This window comes from Nothoprocta perdicaria, unplaced genomic scaffold, assembly GCF_003342845.1.
Source record: "Nothoprocta perdicaria isolate Ctin4 unplaced genomic scaffold, notPer1 scaffold_20, whole genome shotgun sequence".
Taxonomy (NCBI): domain Eukaryota; kingdom Metazoa; phylum Chordata; class Aves; order Tinamiformes; family Tinamidae; genus Nothoprocta; species Nothoprocta perdicaria.
The window spans coordinates 2801724-2824438 of record NW_020455205.1 but is presented as its reverse complement, the minus strand read 5'-3'; the positions used below and the strand labels follow the sequence as shown (position 1 = coordinate 2824438).

Below are 22715 nucleotides of genomic sequence, written 5' to 3'. Positions count from 1 at the left end.
GGTCTTACTTGAAAATGCTTTTTGATAGCATTTTCACTCTAGTTTCACAGCAGAAGTAGTACTGCTTAAGTCATGCCTAGAATCTGCATTCTGCTGGGGGCAGTGATGCAAACTGTGTTTCCTGTTTTTTCTAAAATGCTGCTTGCTAGGATTCTGCTATTCTGGCTTCAGTTAGCAAGCCAACATCTGGAAGCAGGACTATTTTATGATTTTTGTACAATAAGTCTTGTTTCTTTCTAGCTGCCTAATCACTTCTCTGTTCTTGGCATTGTATCAGGCTTTGAATGGTAAACATCAAGAATTCCCTTTCCCTTCTGTCTTCCCACTATTTTTTAAAAAATAAAATTCTGTATTACAATGAGAACTTCAGACATTTCTGTCACATTTTGAGCCTTTTTAGTGCCACACCACAGCAAAATATTGGCATTTTTTTTGTGAAAGTGTCTTTCCAGATAGAGTTTTTTCTGTAAGACTGAATAGAACTCTTGAATAGTCAAAGAAAACATGGAAAAGTTAAATATGAACACACAGTTTTTCACAAATCCTCACTGTGTCTTTTGGCAAATTCATATTACTTTAACTGGTCCTCTAGAGTTTGTCCTTTGCCTGGGYAATGTTTGAAGAGAACACCTTCCTTCAAACTTTATTTTTACTTTTTTTTTCCAATAAAATTTCTGAAACCTATTTTGGAAGTCAGATTAAAGTTATGTTAGAAGTACCTTTGCTCACGTAAGAACCTAATGTCCARGTTCTGTAACTACTGCAGCTACAGTGGTAGAAGTGAAAATAGAATTTAGCCCTTAGACGTGTTGCTCGTTTGTATTCTGTCCTTACATTAACTGTGGAGAATTCAGAATCCCAGGATGCTGCACCTCTCAGAGATGGGACAATTCTGCATTAAAGACCTTGTTTTGAATGAACTTTTCATTTTTTTCTCACATGGCACTTCCCAGTGACAGCTGCAATTTGACCAATCAAGTAGTGGAAACAAGAAATCAACGCCAAAAAGACCTCAGGGTGAACTCAGTAATTGTTCTCTGAGGCTGAATTTCTACTGTTTGCCTAAAGCCTAAGTAGCCCAAATCTCAAAGGAAGGCTTATAACAGCAGCTGTCCTTCCTAACATATTCTCTACAAATCTTAGTTTTTCAGGAACCTCCCTAGCTGATATTTTAAAATCTTTTGGTTATTAGTCTCACATCTCTGTTTACTTAAATAGGAGAAAAGTGTGCTTTGCTGTAACTATTAACTCCTGGATAAATATTGKTTTTTGGTAGTGAACCTCATACTTCATTCCTCACGTCAGACTTTGCTTCCCAAAGTATGAAAAGATGCAGCTGAGAAACTGCTTGGATGGATGAGTGATATAAAAGTAGGTCCCAGGTTGCTAGGTTTGATTCCAGACTTTAGTGATTTAACATCTCCTTTGGTCTGATATGATATAAATGGAGCACTTCCAACTCTCCAGTACTGGAGATCATAATGAAGACCCACGTGCCCTTATAAAGTTGTATGAAAGAGCATATGGGTTGCAGAAATCCTTTCAAGGTGATCATCCAAGCAGCTTGTTTTGGATAGATGGATGGATGGATGTCTGGATGTGGGATGGATAGAATTTTAGGTACAATGTCTGATTGTGCTGTCAAGTTGTTCTCAAAGTAAGATTATGTCTGTTGTGATAGATGAGGCCTCTCATGGGGCTTATGATATGTGGTCAGACTTCCTGAATTATGTTACTATTGTGTGTATTTGATTATGCATTCAGAAACTTAAGTCTTTGACTCTCGAAGTCTGGAATTAATTATCTCTGCTTAGCATTTATTACGCTGGAACAGATTAGTCATTCTTTGAACTAGATTATTTCCATACCAATACATTACTCAAGATTAACTTAGACTTATCAAAATTCTATTAATTAAAAATCCATAGGCCATTTAGAAGGGGTTTCCAGGTCAATATTGCCCTCAGAGATCTCTTTAAAAAGTGAAATGTTCTGTTTATTCTACTTTTCTTGTGGCTTTTGATGCCCTTCTTCCTGCTCACCTCTTGACTGCCAGCAGCTAGCATGTCTCCAGGTGCTCGGGGTGAGGGTGCTCGTGGGGCAGGTTCACAGCCCTGTATTTGTATGAGAAATACACATGATGTATCTGAGATGTGCATGCAAATGTGAGGAGGAGTCCTGCAAACAAATGTTTGTGGTTGCACCCCCATTTCAAAATACTCTCCTTTTCTCTGGTGTCCTTGGCATTCCTGGTTAAAATGAACTAATGCTTGCATGCAGCAATGTCTTCAAACTGTTTGGCTTTTACTTTTTCTCCTCCTTGTTTACAAACAGTGTTTACACAGAGTTTCCTCTGAAAAGAAACTCTAGGACCTATGAACTTCAGTCTCTTGGAAGCTTTCTACAACTTTTCCCTGCATCCTCAGACAGGATATTGTCCTTAGYTGAAAAGAAACAAAGACAAAAATATAGTTTTAAGTCACCAAATATGTTCTCCAACAGAAGAGGCAACTCCTGCTCCTAGTCTCTATTTCTATGTACATTTTTTGATACTCTAACGTTAATAATACCCTTTAGAGGTGTTACTACGATTTTATTAAAAATCCATAGGAATTTTGGCAATGACTTCAAAATGGCCGTGTTTTTGTTGTGTGCTCAGCTACTTAGTGTCCTTGGAATAAAAATTTATAGCTGATGCTGGGGTGTTTTATACTATAAAAAATTTTGGGCCAGCTTCAATCTGACCATAACAAGTGCAATTTCCCTTTAGTCCTTGATTGTGTTTCGCATTCTTAGCTTGGACACTTGAAAATTAACTATTAAATGCTCACATTTYCTGCCTGCAGTGTCTAGCCCATGGAACAGAGATATCTTTCATACCTTAGGCCACTTAAATCTGTCAAATATGATTTATTATTTTAGCCAACATAACTCAACTTTAGAATTTAGCAACTGCAGTAAGTTATTGCACTACAAATCATGCTTTTTAAATACGTCCCTAGTAATGTAAAATTTCCAGGTTATGGCACTTGGTAACCATCTGACCTGAATCTATGCATTTGATTTTAATTCTAGAACTCTACTCATTCCTCTCAGTGTTACCACTGTTACCACCAAAATTTTGATGTTGTAAAAGAAAGGAGGTAATGACTGAGCTTGGTAAAGTCAGATGAAGATTCCGGTTACATGTTTACCAGTAAAGCTGGCAACCAGTAAGGACCTATTAAATTCTAGACTTACTGATTATACCTCTGTGGAAATAGCTTGCTTGATATTCTGCTTTTATTCTTCATGGCTCCTTGCTGCATATCAGTATTATATATCAGTATTATATTAATATTTTATTGTATGCTAGTGCTAGCACTGGGGAGGGTGAGGAAATGAAATGAGACACATCATTAATTCTGTCTTTTAACTCGCAGCCTAACTGGATGCTGTCAGATGTCTAGAACTCTTCTAGTCACTCTGAGCCAGAGCATTTGCGCTTCTCCRGGTTACGTGATGCAACTGCTGATAAGTGCCATGGGCTGTTGTACCATAACATCCAGTGGAATTACTCGTAGTACCAGATGCCTAGTAATTTGTGAGGGAAGTGCTACCAAAAGGGAGCATAACTAAGCACTTTTGTCATGAAGGCATTSAAGCATGTCTGTGAGGTTTCTAAGTATCTTTTGGTGCAAAACGTTTGGCTGCTACAACATCCTAGAAAATTCTCAGCACAAATGGAAGAAAACTTAATTATTCTCCATCTTTCATATAAACTAGTATGAACACATTTTGTATATTAAGTTAACGCTGATTCCAGATAGATGTCATTTACGTCAGCTTCATTTTTACCAGATGTTCATTACCAAGTATACTTCACTTGTTTAATATCAACAAGAAGTTCTTGTAGGTTTCCTTTAACCATCATAAGTTACATATACTTTCATATATATATTCAAAACTCATTCACATGGCCCAGCATAAAGCTGTTAATACACTGATATGAAAAAAAATCCTTCCAAGTAGTCCTGATGATGGAAATATATTGAGTAGTTCCCAAGAAGCTTCCGTTCATGGTTGTTTTTCAAAGCAGGTCATTAGGTACATGCGTATTTTTAGTTTTCTAGTCATTTCATGCTAAAAATGCTGAAAAACCTGAATGTGTTTCCAACAGCACTCGGTACTGGCTGTCATGTCCTCCGCTTGATGTTAGCTGTGCTCATGCCCATGACAGCAGCTGCTTCCCTCGGTGTCACCACAGACTTGATGTGATGTCCTCAGGACGTCCCTTCAGCTGCCCGCTCAGGTGCCACCACCTGGGCTCTGAGGACATCTGAGAGCAGTGAGGAACACAATTCCACCCAGGTTCATTCAAACTGAAATACTGTGATTCCCCAACTTGCTGCTCTTATTCATGGATGTGCTTCTCCAGGAGGTACCATTACCAATAACCTATTTGATTGAGTCGTATGAATTTACTCCAGGGGTTACAAACAATTTCTGTCTACTGTTCGCTTTGAACTTCTGTCAGCCCATAAAACATAATGAAGCATTTGTGATCTCATTCTGGTGGGAAAAGTTCCAGATGAAAAGGAATTCTTTTATGTTTCCTTCATTTTATTATCTACAGTTTTAATTCTATAGACTATGGACTGCAGGATAAAAACACTTAATTAACAGTAAGTGTGCTGTGTTGGTTTTGGTGAAATCATTAAAGAGCTTTCTTCAAAAATGCCAGATGGATTATGTTTACGGCTAAAYTAGCACTCTTGATCTGTTTGTAAATGCCTAAAAATAATCTAATATTTATAATAATTTAAATATTTATATATTATATTTATTTAAATATAATACTTACAATAATTTAAATAATTTTTAAATGAGAAGCCTTGTAAAAGTATGTGTATTTGCAAGAATAATACTGCAAAAGGATAGGCTGTAATAAAATAAAAGGGAATTGCCATTTATCAAATCGTACTGCTACCCAGMACTTTAAACAGAGCATCACTTTTCTCCATCTTAATAAAATTAATGGTAATCTCTCCCACCTGCAGATTACATTAACTAACCCYTGTAGCCTGCATAATAAAAAGACTTTGGTTGGTTGGTTAATAATTATTTTCTGTGGGGTCTGGAAGACCTTTGTCAGGGGCCGCAGATACATCCCTAAGGTGCAGCCCAGCAGAGGTACCTGCAGCAGCTCAGCTGGTGCAGCACAGATYTGCTCCAAAACTTTCCCTGATAGTGAGCTCAGGCCAGCAGGCCTACAGTTCCCTGGATTCTCCATCTGAGCCTTCCTGTAGGGCTGTCACACTGGGAAGTCTCCAGTCGTCTGGGTCCTCTCCCCAACAGACCAGAAATGTTAATATTTGTCCCCTGCCCCGTGTGAACTTGCYTGGGCACACGGACACATGGTGAACCTACGATACTAACCATATCCARCTTGTCATAGAACACTTCCAGAAAAATTTAAAGGGTTTTTCCTCCATGCAGACACAAAACCTGTATGCCACAACATACCCGTGGTGTAGCGGGAGCATGGGCACAAAGACAGCAAGTTGGAGGCACCTAAAGTTGCAATTAATGGGGCTGAAGTTGCATATGGATGCTGGCAATCCAGCATCTCACCAAGCACTTCCTGTGGAGGTTGTCTGAGGTAGAAAAATACCAGGACAGTGCTATGTTTATTGGTGCTGAATTGTATGTCTAGTTTACCCACTCTTCATTTTTTTAAAGCTAGTTGCTGTTTCTATCACTGCCTCCAAATAGCTAAGAGTTGAGCTTCTCTGTTTTTCAGATAGAAAAAATATCCTCTTGGATTGTTATTAGAAAACATAGTTTAAATTCTTTTATTAAAGAAATGCGACAAAAACAGTTCTTGGCTAGTCTCATTTTTCAGATCTTGTCTTTGCCTTCATGACTCACCAATTTTCCTTCGTATGCCTGGAGAGAGGAACCCCATCCCTGCAGAGAGCACAGGACAGWTGTAAAAAGACTTCTGTTGGAGAGGGCAATTCCAGCCCTTCATGGCAGGCTATTAATGATGATCACTGCTGCAGGAAGCTCGGTATAATTGTAAATAACACGGCACATGCCTATTGCCATTAAAACATAACTCTTGCCATTAAAACCTAACTCTTGCCATTAAAACATAACTCTGGAGTGTCCAGACTACTAGCATCTGGACTCGGCTGCCCAAGGAGGCATCTCCAGAGGGAGGGCAGAGAGTCAGCAGAGGATCCAGATGAGGTTCTGCATGTGTTCCCAGGGCCATCGCGCTGGAGCACCGCAAACCAGGACCATCAGCTGCATCTTTTCCTTGCTGACAGGCTAGATAAAAAACCATGGAGCATCTTATCCCCTTAGGACTGCCACAGCAAGGCTGGGGCTGTAATGAGAGGGTAGGTTATGTGGGAAGACACAGAGCTACTGCCCTATGGAAAGTTTCCTGTGCTCCACATCGAATAGAAAACAGTCTCCTTGGAAAATTGTAAATAAGGGAACATATGGCACAAATTAGACTGCAAGCACTAAAGAAACTTTGAACTGTAAACATCTTTGGGGTTAGATCTTCTTCAGAGCTATGTTCTGCTCCCACTGGCATAAGCAGATGGATCCTGTAAATATTATTTTACYCATTTATTTTTCAGAATTATTATGTAAGAGAAGTCACTCTGTGTTGCTGGGACTATGCAGGTACCTGTGCACCACACGGGGTGGATCGTGTTGGAGAGCACGGTCCCTGTCCCAAAAGTGGATCCTATAGTGAGCAGGATCATCACTTTCACTGTGCTTTATATCTAAATACACTAGATTTTCAGCAAAATCAGTACTGAAATCCACCAAGCTCAGGGTAGAGGTTTTTCCTCAGAATTTTTGGAGATTGTTCCATAACAAGAATGTTTATCTAATAAACACAGAACAATTTATGGGGAAGTGCTTGTTATTAGATTTAGCACACTTTTTTCCCATTATTAACTGTTAGGTATTATGAATAGAAATCTCATACATGGCGATGTTCTGAAAACAAAACCCATCTGTTCCCTTTACAAATAGCTTTATAGCAGAAAATAATCCCTGAGATTTTTGTAACCCATAGAGAAGAATAGAAAAAAATATTTGCTTCTAAAGTGGAAAAAAAAAAAAGATTTTTTAATGCTTAAAAACAGAAAAGCTAATAAAAGGTTATATCTTCCTTTAAAATATGGTCCCCTCAAACAAGACATTCATAATTTTAAACATGCTATGAGTCTTATGAAATGGAGGTGAAAGTTAATTTCTCTAGACAAATAATAATTAACTTTAAAAAGAATCACCTTAAAGATGACTTTTCATTTGGATGTAAGAACATGACTTAATAAAACTGGCCAACAAGAATGAACACTGACTTTTAAAAGCATGTATGGACTTTATAAAATAAAAATTGTGGCTGGTGAAGGGGGAGATCAGATTTTGCAAGTTCTCAGGGACTTGTTTTCAGCTTCCACCATGCACCTACTGTGAGAACTTCACCTATGCTGCGTTAGGCATCAGTGACTAGGAACAACAGAACAAGATGTGAAATTATCATAGAGATGTGGAACCGGGATATGTTGCTCCCTTCGGTTAAAATGTTCATGTTATTTCCATGTTTTGTATTTGAGGTTTTTAATTTATTTGTGTTTTACTTCTAGGAGAGCTAGTGGGGAAGCAGAGTGTGCAGCGCAGTGCGGCTAGCGGAGCTGTGGTGTCCCCACGCCTGGGCACCGCGACCTCCCTGCCCGTGCAGGACGGCACGGAAGGATCCCGCAGGCGGCAGCCGCAGACGGAGCCTGCTCAGGAGCAGCTGGGCTCTGGCAGCAGGTTCTAGCACATATTTTACCTCTCTCTTCTCTCACTCACATCTGGAGGGTATTTATACACTACGAAGTGCGGGAGAGCCAAAGCTAAACATATGGATCTAACCCATTTCACCTAAAGAGGTGAAAAGTGGGTGTTTGGATATTACCAGGTCTGTAGCTGGCAGTAACATAAACAGTGTGTAAATCTCCCTGGGCTGGAGGTACCGGCCCAGRACAGCCTGAGCTGCCCCCGAGCACGAGAGCGCCGGGGTGGGGAGGAGGGACACAGCATGAGGAGAGGCAATATCGCCCCTCTGCTAAATATCGAGATGCTTCCATACCAGCCTCCAAAAGATGCAGGGAAAACACTCGGCTCTGCTTCTCCTGTGCAAAGCACCTGCTTCGGGGTTTGCTGAGTGGCAGGAAAGGACCCTCATTAGTTAGTTGTGGCTGGATTAGCAATGCCACCTTTAATGAGGCTAACCCAGCTGACCAGCCACGTGCCTTATTTTCACGTTGGCGCCCAGCTTGGCGCCTCCTCCTCCTCTTCTTCCTCCTCCTGCGCAGCCCTATCAGCCAGCAACTTACACCAGCATGTGTTTGTTTCTCTAGGGAGCTGCTTTATCAGCTGGATCTGTTGCAAAAGGTGATAAGAGAATGACGGTGGGTACCGCGTAAATCAGCCTAGCCTGGAGTCGGATGCTGCGCTCGGGAGCRGAGGCCGCGCTCTTCAGAGGTTCACTCACACGGGTAGGAAGGTGCCTGCAGATCCCGGCAGCTGCAACAGACTGCAGCGGGGCACACGAGCCCCTTCCCTTCCCACTTGCTTTAGAAGTTCAAAGACCACATAAATGTATCCTCTCTTTTTCTGGTTTTCCCTCCCCAAAGCTGAGGCAAGGGCAGGTGCCCCTTGGGCAGAGCATTTAACCTCCCTCTGGGGACTATCCCCAACTATAGAGGGTGCTGCAAGCCTGAGGAGGCAGGACCAGGTAAATAACATAGTTGAGAATAAGACCCAAAACACGGGCAGCAGATGACAGATGCTGCAGCCCCTCATGCCAGGCACGATGCCAGCAGCAGCCCCARCTACCACCCCACCTGGGCACTGTTGTCTCTAATTACAAAGAGAGGCTCAGAGCCTCATTAACTGCTCTCCTACAAAACCCTGTAGCTGAAGCAGGGCAGTTTGCTGCTAGGCAGAGGTTGCTGTGGGGTCTTCCTACAGAAGAGGCTTTCTGKTTTTTTCCCCCCTCCTTTCTTTCTCCCTCTTTCCCTCTCTTTCTTCCTCTTGCTTGAACAAAAGTTAGTCCTATGCTGTTTTGGGTTCCTCCCTATGAAGGCWTGTGTAAGTGAGACTGTCATACATGCTGGGGAGGAGCAGCAGGTTAGTGGGACTGATGTTTTTTAACTAAGTTGTTATTTTGTTGAATGGTGTTTAGCTTCTTGCCTGCTCTTTTGGAAGAAAACAGATGTGATTAATGCTGTAGCTGCTGAGAGCGGCTTGGCTGAAGGTGCTGAAGCCAGCCCTGCGTGCAGGGGTGGGCTCTGCTTCTGCTGTTCTCTGTCTGCCTCTTGTTGTCTCCTACAGCACTGCATGTGAGTGTCTCAAAGCTCATCCACAAAGGGCTGTGGAATTAAATGACTATTGTGTTTTCTGAGTGTCCTGCTAGTGCACATGATTGTAGCTGTATCTACAAATGCCTCTAGATGCCTCTAGACATCCCTTGCCCAGGTCTGCAGTCACAAGGCTTCATCTTACCTTAGTTTCCCTCTTGCAGYCTTGATGTAAGGCTAATGGGAATAGGCAAAGCAACACCTCTGTTTTAAAGCTTGGGAAAACATCTGTGAGACTGCTATGTGTCTATTGTGAAGGCTCTGGTCTATAATAACCTGCTCTTTTTCCTCCTGTGGGATGAGGTGGGTGGCAGACTTTCTAATAGTTCCTACTCAGAATGGATGCCTTGAAAAAATAAGGTGTTCAGAGAGCAATGGAAAAAGTAGGAAAGAGCAGATAGTTTTATCCAATGTGTGATTCCATCCAGTACTATTGCATATTCTTTTGCACCTAATTTAGGAGTGCAACTACCTTAAGGCTATGTCCCTGCACTGTCACTGGGAAGAGATGGGGCTTCTGGTGAACTGGGCTGGCATCCCATGGAAAGCTGGTGGTTTTAGTAAATTACTTAAAAACTGTCACTAATGGTGTTTGTTTAGCTCCAGAAAAGGAATTCACAGCAAGCTTGCACCAAGCCAATCTCCTTCAAATGCTGCAGACTTTCACTGCTACAAGCACAGAGCTTTCTCAACTAAAAAATAACAAATCACGAAAAGCTCTCRGCTCCAGTGCTTCCCACTGGCCTTGTCAGCGTGCATTTAAACATCCTGCTAAAAGAGCAAGATGGAAAATGCCCTGAACTTTTACCTTCCTGAGGAGCGAGACCTGCAGGGCTGTAGGTGCTGGAGGGACAGCTGCACACTCAGCTCCCCTCTAGCTGTACATATCGACTGCAAAGCATTTACATTAAAAAGTAGTGATTTACTGAATGTGTTGGGAAATGATGTAAACATCCTCTAGGTCATTAGAGTGTTTAGATAAACCAGAAGAGACTAACAGGGGTCTTGAAGACTGTGTGTGTGTGAGCCCAGAAACRCTGTGGACCCAAATGCAGCTGGCAGTGCATGTGTTGGCCCCAGGTTTGCCACGTAATGGCAAGAGGCAGTGGCTGGGCACCTGCTGCCAGCCAGACTGAACCTGACTGCTGTGCATGGCACCTGGCTCTCCCGCCTGGCAGTTYGGGACCCTGTGGTGCTCTTAGCTGGGTATCTGTCTTGTCCAACACAAAACACAGGGTGCTTTGCACTAGCTCATTTCACAGTGAGCAGGTATATGCCACAAAGCTCTTTCCCAACACAGACACTATATGAATCCGAATTAGTCTTGTAATTAAACCTCACTGATCTCCTCATTATTTGGGAGACCCTGGCTGTGGTTGAGCAACACATGTAAGCCCTAGCTGACCCATCTAAATGCAAAAGCCTCTTCCTATCCTTCATGCATGATATGACTAGATGGGCACCTGAATGTAGGCTGACTCTGTGMAAAGCCTGAGATGACACTGGTAAAGAATGGTCGAACTTGGTGAAAGCCACTTCTATAATGGGGCCTCTCTCTCTGGAATGCAAGGCCAAGCTGGTCTAGTTTTACCAGCTGGGATGGGGGAAATGGGATGTGGGCAAAGTCCCCTCCTTCCTTCTATAAATGTTTCTTCCTTGATGAATGGCTGTCTCACTGCTTCTGTTTCTATTGCTTAACTTAGAGCAAGACTATATATTTGCACCCCTACAGCTAGCAGTGTCTTTAATTATATGTGTCTTTATATGTCCAAGGAAAATTTCAGGTTTGAAAAGGGATGGAGAGTAAAGTTTTCTATATTTGTAGGGCTATGCATTTTTTCTCATCCAGCATTTCCCGTAAAGACATCTGGGACTGATTCTCCYTTATGGTAAGGCTGCTTTGCATGAAAGCAGAGGGGAATTTGAAGCATGGATGATATCTTTTGCTAAAGAAATGCTGGGGGGCTTTGTCAGGAATGGGAGCCCATCAGAGTTGAGGTGTTTTGTGTAACAGTTCTGGTCTGAGTTACGGTGCCTGGGAACTCCCACAGTATTGCTATGTGACACTTGGATGTCGTCTTGTCTGTTGCTAGTGCGGTTTATGAGAAGTACATCTCTGGTTTGAGAAGTAAGTTGAGAACGYGGGGAGGGCCAAGGCCAAAGCAAAACAGTGGAAAGTTCTTGCTGTAAAGCCAATGAAAATCACTACAAATTTCCATTGGACCTGGCCCTTGAGCAGTGTTTGACTGCACAAAATGGCAGTTTGTGTGGCTTTAGAGTGTGAGTTGCTTTCAGTCAAACGGATCTCTAGCACTTTTCAAAACATGTGTTATCCCCATGGCTTATTTACAGCACCTGCATTCTTGCTGCTTAGTTTTCTTCATGAATGAATCCTTGGGAAATGTAACCAGCCACCAGCTGTTGTCATTTTTTCAGCTACTTGTAGTATTCTTCGATCCCAACAACCCACCTGTCAGAAAGTCAGAATTTGCTTCTTTCTAGAAAAGAAAACCTGGCAAAAGCTGGCACAGCTTCCACCCTTCTTTCTAAGCAGGAAMTGCAGTCTCTTCCATTTCCTCTTCTGAAATGAGACTGGAAAACTCATCAGGAAGATGCGTTTCTTCATTCAAGAGACTGTTCAATCAGGAAATGAAATGGAAAAGTAATCTATGCTGAGTATTTTCTGGTGTTTTTTTACTATTTAATATTCTGGGAGATGGCTCCTTTGAATGCCTTGTCACCAGGTCAGTTCAGYATCTCAAGCCAGGTGGCAATATATAGTATGCTACATAGATGTCAATGTTTTTTGCTGAATCATCAAGCAAAAGAGAGAGAAAAAAAGCTTCACTTACTTTTAAGTACAATTCAGAAGATATATTTAAGTATCTTGAGAATGAACCTTCCTTCAGCTTTCTTGTTCATGTCATTTGTTGGCCAGAGAAGGGTTCCAGGAAGTCAGTGATGTGCCTTTTTCCTTGATGAGCCAAAACAAAACAAAAAACAGGCCATTGCCAACAAAGTTCAGCAGACCTGATTTTTACCTTGCTCATATTGATGTAAATCTAGAATATCCTCATGGGATTCAGGATAGCTAGCACAAAACAAAATAAATGAGAACAGAACTGACTACAGAAGTGATAGAAGCAGCTGAACTCATGGTGACTATACATCTAAATAAGCTCTTTTGATTCAGTTTTATATTGGCTAAGTCCCTTTATGATCAAGAACTACAGTATTTGCTGAAGCAACTAAGGCAGTGGGGATAAGGCTGAACACTGCCAGCCCAGCCTACAGCTGCAGAAGAAGCAATGTGACTCCCCGTAGATCAGAACGGATCCTCCTCCTGAGGTGAAACACAGGACTTGAGCCTGTGCCCAGCGCCTCTGTGGAGGTTTCTGAGGGCAGCTCCGAAAGGTTCTCCCATCRGTGGCCTCTTGGTCACAGCTGCTTAGGGCAAAAGCCATGGGCAGTCCAAAGTGARCTGCCATCCTTAGGGCACAGAGTGCCTTTATTGTCCACTTGGAAGGTGTGAAGGACCTGAAATGGTCCTAAATTGCTTTTCCCCTTCTAGCTCTATTTTTCATTCTCCTGGAGTCAGATAGTATTTCCATATCGCACTAGTTAGGTTCACTAAGCAACAGTACGAGTCCTGCTGTGCCTATACCCTACCCCATGGTTATGTTTTCACCTGTAATGCAGTGGATTGACCRGGTCACAGAGCAAGGAGTGGGGTGGAGTCTGCTTCCCTCTGTCCATTCCTCCTGCTCCACTTTGTGTGTGGAGATGATGCTGTTATGCTGCCTCTGTGCTTGTTCCATGTGGCATTAGAAACCTGAATCCTTTCAGCTCTGGTGAAAAGGCAGCTAAGCCTAAAGGCAGCTAAGCCTAAAGGCAACTGTGAGCAAAACTGTCCACCTCCAGTTCTTGCATAAGGTGGCTGTAGAGCGGTCCCAACGGCAAGGCTTTGGAAGCAGCCTAACTATACACTGCTCGTGCTCAAAGCAAACAAGCTCTGGTTGAGAAATGCCTTTTGCTCACAAAGAGATTGATGTCCTAAATGTGTGACACTACTAACCTCCATGTTTGGCATCTATCTTCTTCCAGACTTAAAACTTTAAGTTTTAAAATTGTTTGTGTAGAAACTGTGGATCCTGTAAACTGCCCTTTCGAAGGCTCTGAGCAAATGCACACTTGCAGCTATTTTTTTTCCAATTGTGTGACAGGTCTGCTAAAAGTGTAAGGCCTTAAGGACTATTCCATTCAGGTTGATAGATGATGGTGGAATTAGCTGTTCTCTTAAGTCTCATCTAAATATAAAACAACAATAAAACTTTACTTCTCTTAGTACGTGAGTAAATAAAGAAGGAAAGAGTTTCTTCCCACATGTATACTCTTTTAGCAGTCATTGAGACCACCTCAGAGTCTCAGTTCAACAACTAGCACCTTCTTGCTGTTATAGCTTCTCATGGCTGCTATGGATTTTTCTGTTTCTGTCAGGACACAATTATTCACAAGCTGCTTGAAAATAAGTCGTCTTGCCCACAAATGCCTATGTGGTTTTGGATGATGTTGCAAGGGCTCTTGATAATGTCCTGGCTGCTCATGTCTGAGTTGTGAGTCTGAGTATTTCCCAAAATTCATGTATCTGTGTGCATTTCTTTGCATTTGAAACAGCTGGCTCAGGAACATGCAAGAGGATTGGTGGGAAATTTGTCTCGCTGCTCTACTCGCAGCAAATTCCTACTGTATCACATCCAGGGTTGCACAACAGCAAACTAAAATAAAAACTGAATCTGACAAAGGGAAGCAGACCAAAATAAACCTCCAGTGTGGGATGTCATTACCTGGCATTCGGAGAGCAATTCAGGATAYTCATACAATTGGCTATAATGTTTCCTGAGGTAAATTATGCTGTCAACAGGCAGCACAAAAGTAATTTAACAAATGTCAGGACATCTTACAAAAACAAGAGAAAAAAAAATGTAAAAGTACAAGGGCATGATGAAGCTATTGTATGATTTGTCATGAGAACCAGCACATTATTAGGAAAGCTGTTTCTAACATTTTGAAAGCACTTTGAGCAGTTAGAATCCAGCTGGCTAAGCTGACTTCTTATCTTTTAAGTATGTTGGCTGGAAAAGAGGAAAACTTTTTTTTTAATAGGGAAGAAATGATTTCAAAATGTCATTGTAGTTTCTGTTGAGTTGCTGATAACTTATCTTGGCCTTTTAATGATAACCACTGGGATGCATGTAATTGAATTAATATTATTGATTTGATCTAAAAATAATTTTATCCTATCTTAAATCCCCATACAGATATTTACTGTATTTTCAAGTTTTTTTACTTAAGATAGCTGGGTATAGAATATATTAAAGAATTATCAGTGGGAGGGGAAAAGCACAACACAGAATTACAAAAAAGAGGTAGCTTATGCTTGTATGCAACAGAACATAATGCACTGGGTGAGTTACCCAAGAAAAACCTTCCTTGTTTGGCAATGCTAATGTCTTTTATGAAAGGTTATCAAATGACTCCAATAAGACTTTTATTTAAGACTCATATARCTCAAATGCCACGTATAGGACGGAGCTATATGAATTGCTAGGGGTTGACTAATCAGGTTTGCAGCATTGTGGCTGGCTGCAACAAGCGCCTTGGTACCTCCCTCCCCAGGGAGCACAAGCTCATTTGTCAAGGAAAGCCAATTATCATATAATACCCCAAACTGTGCCACCCTGGGCAAAGTAACTAATCTGGCTTTATGCTTTTGCACAGCAAAATGTGGTGGCAAGTAGCAGGAAGAGGCACAATGTGTGGTGGCCTAGCCTGCTGCAGTAAAAGTGCTGAAGAATGGGATACCTCGAACTCTTGGGACACAGATATAACTGAACTAAACGGAGAAAATAGTGTATTTATAATAGTGCAGGGTTTTTCACTGCCAAGTAGCTGCTGCCATAAGAGAAATGAGATTCATTTCCAGGGCTTGCTCTTCTCTTGAGTAATTCTTCTGAGAATTAGTAATGTTTGCAGTGGTAGAGAAATGCAGAGGAATCCCAAGGTTTTTAAGGTATTTCTGTTGTTCAAATTTGTTTTCAGATTATGAAGTGGCATTTATCATATGTACATACATATCCTCACCCCTAACCCATGAAATTTCAGTCATCTGGTATGTTTGGTGCAAGTTCTCYACACTTTTTATTGTTGTGCTTACAACTAGTGACTCTGGATGCAGTACAGCCTATTTATGTGCTTTGTAAACACTCCATTCTTCAAATACTTTGCGGTATCATTTTCCTTGGTCTCTTTAGGGAAKATTGTCAAATGACTGAAGCAGCTGAAGAGAGAAAGAATGGAAAATAAATCACGTAATACCAACAAGGAAGCAATTGTCATTGTTAGCAAAYATGTCAACTCTAAATTACTTGTGAATTTGGAATAATGTGTTACTTGCTGCTATATGCAATCAGGGCTTTTTTGTTAACTATGTGATTTTTTTTTATTTTAAAAGGCAAAAATAATAATCTGTGAACTTCACAAATYGTGTATTTTCTCTGGCTGCAGGCCCTGAGCTGGCTCTGCTGAGCACCAGGAGGAGCAAAGTTCTCTGTAGCCAGGGTGAGGAGGCAATGGGTTTCCTGGCACCCTCCTGCCATGCTGCCTTGTAGCTGCTCAGGAGGGACTAACACCAATCCTGAAGGTATAATCTGGTTTCCATGCCCATCCAGCCACCCTTAACTAAATTTGGACCTTTGGGATTCAAGTTTGCCCTTGGATTTCTGCTGTCAATGGCAGCTTTCCTATTGCTGAGCTCTGGAGCACAAGCCGCAASAGCTCTGGCTTGTTCACAGACCTCTTGCACAATTTAAATGAAGCAACTGAGAAATGAACACCTGAAGAAGTCTTCTTCTTTAAACACAAGTAACTAAGGACTGCCGTATAGGTGTCTGCAGTGCCTAAGTTCCATGGCACAGAGCAAGCAGCTCTGGTGCTATGAGGAGCTGCACATTGGTGAATGCTCAGGCTTGGWGCTGTGCCCCTGCGCTCGGTGCTGCTGCTGGCAGTCATGCCCTGCCAGCCCCYTTCAGAAATACTGCAAGCTCTGTTGTGGTGGCTTGGTTTCCCTCTGCAGGAGTCTACCTGTGGAGCAGCTTCAGAGCCCATCGTGCCTCTGATGGCTGCCATGGATGTACTGGCTTGTCCGTGTCCCCATTCTGCAGCTGGGACAAGGGGGATGTTGGTATGAGCTGTGTGATACATCTATGCTTGCATCTATTCCAGACTCCAAAGTGTGGAAAATGGAGTTGTGGAAAGGCAAGAGGAGCTGCTGGCAGTTTGGTGCATTCAGAAATTCAGAGCTCCTCCATAAAACCCACAGCTTCATTTGACAGTTCCTGGGATTTTTCTAAGGTAAACTCCACCTGGCAGAGGTCATATTGGCAAAAATGAGAGTTCTGCTCATAGAAAAATGTGTCAAGGAAATATCTGGATAGATTTGAAGAAAGGCTTTCATCCTGGAAAATTTAACACCTTTTGATTACCAGCTTCCTCTGGAGTATGCTTTGGTATTTGACAAATGTGGTGTTCTAGCACCCTGGGAATATTCCAAGTGATCTCCCAAATTTTAACAGGAAGTCTGGTTATAATCAACTTCATGTTGCCCCAGCTACCCCAGTGAACTGCAAAACAAAGGAAAAAGGTTGCGGGGGGGAGGGAATCTAAGTTGTAATGAGCACCAAACTTAGGGAAATGATTTTGTGGTAAGGAATCATGTCACTGCAAGAGTAAAATATTCTGAAAGCATCTAGAGATGTTCATTGGACTTCTCAGTGTGCATTTAAACTATTAAAATATCTCCTAACATAAGAGAAATTATCCTTGCGGTTCCTTGTCAAGGAATAAACTAGTAATTTTTTGAAAAATCTTTAAAAACTATRTTTTTTCAACAGGCAAATAGCAATGCCATTACACTGATGTATGTAATTTTGTGTCATTGCAACTTATTAAGAATATGGCACTTCAGAAAAGAGTAGTTAGCTTGCATGTCTTAGGTAATCAGTTTAAAGCTAAGCGTATGATAACCACAAATGTAATTTTGTTGCAAGTATATTCTAATATSACATATACTAAGTGATCCCCAAGCTATAAAATAAAAACAGAACAAACTATAGATTTTTAACCTTTTTCTTGTTGGTTTTGGGAAGGCCTCAGTTCTGGTCTGTGCTGATACCTCTGGGCTAAGAAGCAGCCTGTGCTGCCTTGCTGGGCGGCTGGGGCTCTTCTGGTGGTGACAGCTCAATGGGTGCTGCTTCCTGAGCAGCTCCAAGGGCTGCAGCAGAAGGGTCTGATTCCTTCTTCCTCGCTCTTGGACTGAACAAAAGYCTCCTTGAGTTTAAGGGAAGGAATTAGTTGAACCCAGATTCATCTCTAGCATGACCTGAGCACCAGCTGGAGGCCTGTGAGATAAATAACACACAACCATATAAAGGCTCCAGTGGGCACTTGCAGGGCTGCATAGGACACTTAGTGCTGACACGTAGAAGCTCTTGATTTCTCAAGCTTAATGATATCCACTTAATGCAAACTCTTGTGCTTGGGGTCAATGTGGTACAGGATTGCTCATATCATCTCTTGYTCAACTGTTGTGGTTGTCTAAGCTAATGCTAGGTGATTAAATRGCCATGTGGATTTAATGTTTCCCTCTGAAAAGAATAATCCAGACAGGTCTGGCTTAATGAAGTTATGATTGACCCAAGMAGAAAGAAAATTGCTTGTCTTTCAGACGTACATCTAGTTTTCTCTAGGCTTTATTATAAGCGTTTAGAGGGGGATTCTGTTTGCTTTTAATTTTATTCTGTTTTCTTACCAAGAACAGTCCCTACCCCGACTTAATGAGGAGTCGCATTAAGTGTTGTGATATGGAGTGGGAAAGGGTTGCTCTGACATTCTTCTGAACCTGGTGAAAGAACAGGGTCAGATCATCCATCTCTGAAAATCAGATGATGAAAATAGCCTATTAAACACCATGCTATACCAATGGTACGGTTGTAAGGGATTTACAAAAAATAATTATACTACCGTAAAAATATCAGCATTAAAGTTAGTGCCAATGTATTTTGGTCTGTGATTCTACATGTTCAGCTGTCTTGTAGTTTCAAGAAAAAAGTACTTGAGGTCTGCTTTCCCTTATGCATGTCTGATCTAGAATTCTTAATTTGGAGATGAAGTATCTAGTATCTTAATTTGGAGATGAAGTACAAAAATAATTTTTTCCTGCTTAAAACTACTTTTGACTTTCTCTATTCACCTAGAGACTCTAAGAAAATAAAATATAATGAGCCCCATACTTTTCTGTATTGGGAGCTAGAGTGTCCTGGAGAAGTCTGATGACCTGCTCATGCAAAAATAGAGTGAATGTTTAAAAGTCAGAACAGTGAAATGCAGAAATCTTTGTGGGTCAGATCAGAGTCAACTATTTGTGTGAATGCGTGAGATGACTCTATGGAGTTGGTCAAATTATTTGTGATTGAGTTTCATCTCAGAGCTGGAGTTGATGGGTGTTCACAGTGGTGGTGGTCTGAGTTTCGAAGYGGGGCAGAGTCCCCCTGTGAGCCGAGGTGGCTGAGCCCTCCCGTCCTGGGGCAGGTTTGTGAGGCTGCTAACGGGTCTTGGGAATGCAAATTCCCAGCTGTGCTTGCAAACTTCACCTAGAAGGGGACTTCCAGTTCAATGAATATCCCAGAAAATATCCAATGTCCAACACGTCCTGCTGCTTCTAAGAGTGGGTGTCTCCTTCCGGCCTGCCTTGCAAGATACAGGCTGTGGGATAGTAATTAACTAAAAGTGAAAATCACTGGACTTTCCCTAGCTCCTGTCCTGCTTTTCCTTTCAGTGCCAGCTCTTGGGGCCCCACACGGTGGTGGGAACGTATGGAGCTGCTCTCCTGGAGCTGGGCCTGCAGGGGACCCGGAGCCGCCTTGGGGGGAGATGTACCAGGGCTCCCATGCCGCACTCCTGTTTTCCACTCACTTCTCGTTTCCCGAGCAACCACTGCTTGGCTTCTCCCTTCCTTGAGTAATTCCCTGTGTGTTTGGCGTTGTGTGGCGCATTCCATGTGCGGTATGATGGGCTGCACACGACGCTCGCGCTGTGGGGCAGCTTCCTCCCCATGGCTCGCTCTGCCGGCCCGTCTCAGCCTCCTGTGTGAGGGCTCTTAACTGTGCTCAGAGGGATCCCTGCTGCAAGGGTGACTTCATGAAACAGCTGGGTGCACCTTGGTAGGAACCTCAGGGCAGCTTCCTCACCCTGAGGCGCAGGAGCCTCGTGGCCAGCCCTTAACGCGTGCCTTGTTGTCTCAGGCTCTCTCCTGCTTTCTTATTCCTGGCTGGATGTGCTTCCCCCGTTTGCTTTGACTGGGCACTTTGAGGAATCTCACTCGTCTGTGCAGTTCCTTGTGGCTTGGAGTTTGTCTTTTTGACTCTGTGCCTCAGCTTCTGTGAAGCCTGGTCCTCCAAACCCTCAGGCCTTCCCCTTGCCATACCCACCTCTGTACAATTTCTCCYTTGTGTTACAAAGACGAGGCACGTCCAACGGTTTCAGGCCTGGAGTGCTCCTTTGATTCTAGCCAGTTGTTCTCAAAGACATGCCGTAATCCTTTCCATTTCTTATATTTCTTCAATCACATTTGATAGCTTGGTAACTCTGCCTTTAACCAGAGCAGTGTGTTGAACATTTTTGGCTGYCACAGAGAGGATCCTAAATAAATATTTTGCTGTACAAAGTTCCATCAGTTTTGGTACATAGCCTAACACCATATATTGTGGTGTGCAGGGGAAGTCAGTCTCCAATGGGAACTCAAGAGCAGTGTGGATCTTCTGCCAAAACTCCTAATTCTGGGACTATACCAGGAAACTTGTACAGGTCCCATTCTGTTCCTACTGAAATCCAAGGTAAAGATCCTGTTTCCTATGGGATAACATGCACTGCAACACTGAGTCCCTAAAATCACACTCTGTGTGCTTTTATCTTTTAAATTGCCATTCATTTTTTTTTTCTTTATTCAAGAATTAAAGGCTCTTGAAATATAGTAGTCATTCCTCTCTGGGTTTTTTATTATTAAAAGAAAATATTTTAGATGGTAACAATGTTCCTCACCTCTTGCACCCTTTAGCTCCTGTTCTGTGCCTCAGAGCATGGCTGGAACGCAGCAGGGCTAATCGGGAGTGACAGGTGAGCAAGCTGGTTCATGAAAGGAGCAAAAAGCTGCTCAAAAATGAGAAAATCGGCACAAGAAGAGCTTGCAACCATGTTGGAAAGTGAAGAAGTGRTATCTTGAAAGATCTAAAATTAGGTTTTAGTAATTCCTGAGTTTGGAGAGATGAAAGAGCGATGATAGACTAGTCAGGCAAGAGCGATGTGGAAAAAGTGGATCTGGGGACATTTAGCAGAGGAAATGCAAGTCCAGCACTGCTGTGTCGCAGTGAGTTTCTGACACATTTGGAGCTTGACTGTCTTTTGGTGTGCCTAAGTATACAGACTGCTATATATAGCTTAGAAATAAACACATGTAATCTGATAGCTTTTAATACTGTAGGCTTTGCCTGTTAGAGTGTKTCAGAAGGCTTGGAAGAAACAAGTGTTAAAATAAGACTGATGGTGATTTTTTGGCAGAGCTTGGAGTGGATCAGAAACATGAGGTGATGGACTACAGGTTGGCATTTTTTTCAGCAGTACCAGATGTTTTCTATAAAACATTAGGAAAGTAACTTGATTTCCTTGTGCCTCTTAATTTACTTGCTTCACCTGCCCAAAGCCCTGCAGATAGGCTTCCAAGCCCTGCCATGAGCTTTGGACAAGGACCTAAAGGGCACAGCAGCAAACAGGGCTAACCTACCACCTTGTGTGAACCTACATTTGCACAAATATGAACACAGGAAAGTGAGCAACCAATGTCAGTTTTAAAGTCTGGGCTGTTTAAAGTCAGTGCAAGATCACAGCCAGCAACCTCTATCTGTGCCCTACATGTGAGCAGCTGAGGTGCTGCTAGYGTTGGTGGCGGTGCCAGTGGAAAGGGCAATGCGGGCACTTAGTGCCATGGTGACCTGTGCTGTRTTCCCTGTAATGGCTCGTGCTTGTGTCTCAGCCCTGGAACCAAGGGCAGGATTACTCAAGGCAAAGCCTTGACGCACAGTTCTCCATAAAGTTCCTACTGCTGATGCTGAAGGTCTAAGCAGTGACCTATGTGCCTGCTGCATATGTGACATCTTKTTCAAGTGGTAGGGCCCATGCTATGAGCCCAGTTACATACACCCCTAAAACACAGATTTCATCYTAATGCTAATAAAACAGTTAAAATATCACATTGTAGCTCTTGAAAGTCATTCCAGTGTGGTTAAAGCAGCAATGTTGACAAAGGCTTTGCTGCAGCCCTGTTCAGTACCTCACTGGGCAGCCACAATGCTCTTCTGGGTGAACAGCTTCATCTTCATGTTTTGCTGCCACCTCTTTTGGCTCTACTAGAGCTCAGGCAGAAAGACAAAACGTTTTCAGCTTTTCCCTCGAGTCTGCACAAGGTGAAGAGGCACTCCTGTGGGAGTCTTCCCAGCCCTTGCTCGCAGCAATTCCTGCTGAAGCCGATGGAAACTTYGCTTTAAGAGCAGCTCCGGGATGCGGCCGTGGGCTTGTCCTTCACAAGAGTGTGAACCTGCCTACCTCTACCTTGTGTGTCTTGAAAGAGAGTTTGCTTCAAGACACTTTCTGGGATAAAGCTGTAGTAGACTCTGCTCTGGGGACAAAGCTGGAATGTAAGAAGACTGTGACTTTTGAGGAAGAAGGCAGTGGAGAGTCTCMTATTTCCTTTGGTGTTTCTAATTCTACCAAATTACATTTGCTCTTCAATTATTTTTTCCAGCAGGAGGATTCCTGGCCCCTTCCCCAATTACACTGGAGATGCTGAAGCCTCCAGCACACTCGCCTCTTTCCTCTAGCACCGTTTCACCCCTTTTCCCCCTCTCCTCCACCGCACCTTTTGTCCCAAGGTGTTGTGCTCTGCGGCCGCGTATCGCCCGCGCCCAGCGCAGCCACCTGTGCGCCCCGTGCCGCGCTATAGCCGGGGGGCGGCTGGGGATCCCCGCAAGCTCGGCTCGGGCCGGGGGCTGCGCGGCCAGCCCGTCCCGTCCCGCCCCCGCGGGGGCCGCGCGCTGATGTAATCGCGCGGCAGCGGAGCTGAAACCCAACACCGCGCGCGGGGCTCGGCGCTCGCTGCAGCTCCGCTCCGCGGCGCGGGGCCGCCCCCTC

General features: G+C 43.0%; 1 protein-coding gene across 1 annotated transcript in view; it reads left to right on the top strand.

Moving 5' to 3' along the window:
* Positions 1-20265: 20265 nt before the first annotated feature.
* COL24A1 (collagen type XXIV alpha 1 chain) overlaps positions 20266-22715 on the top strand; it is a 115634-nt gene continuing 113184 nt past the window's right edge. The window contains exon 1 of the mRNA XM_026038019.1: positions 20266-20368. Coding sequence (XP_025893804.1) covers positions 20266-20368 — 103 coding nt within the window. The remainder of the gene's footprint in view (positions 20369-22715) is intronic.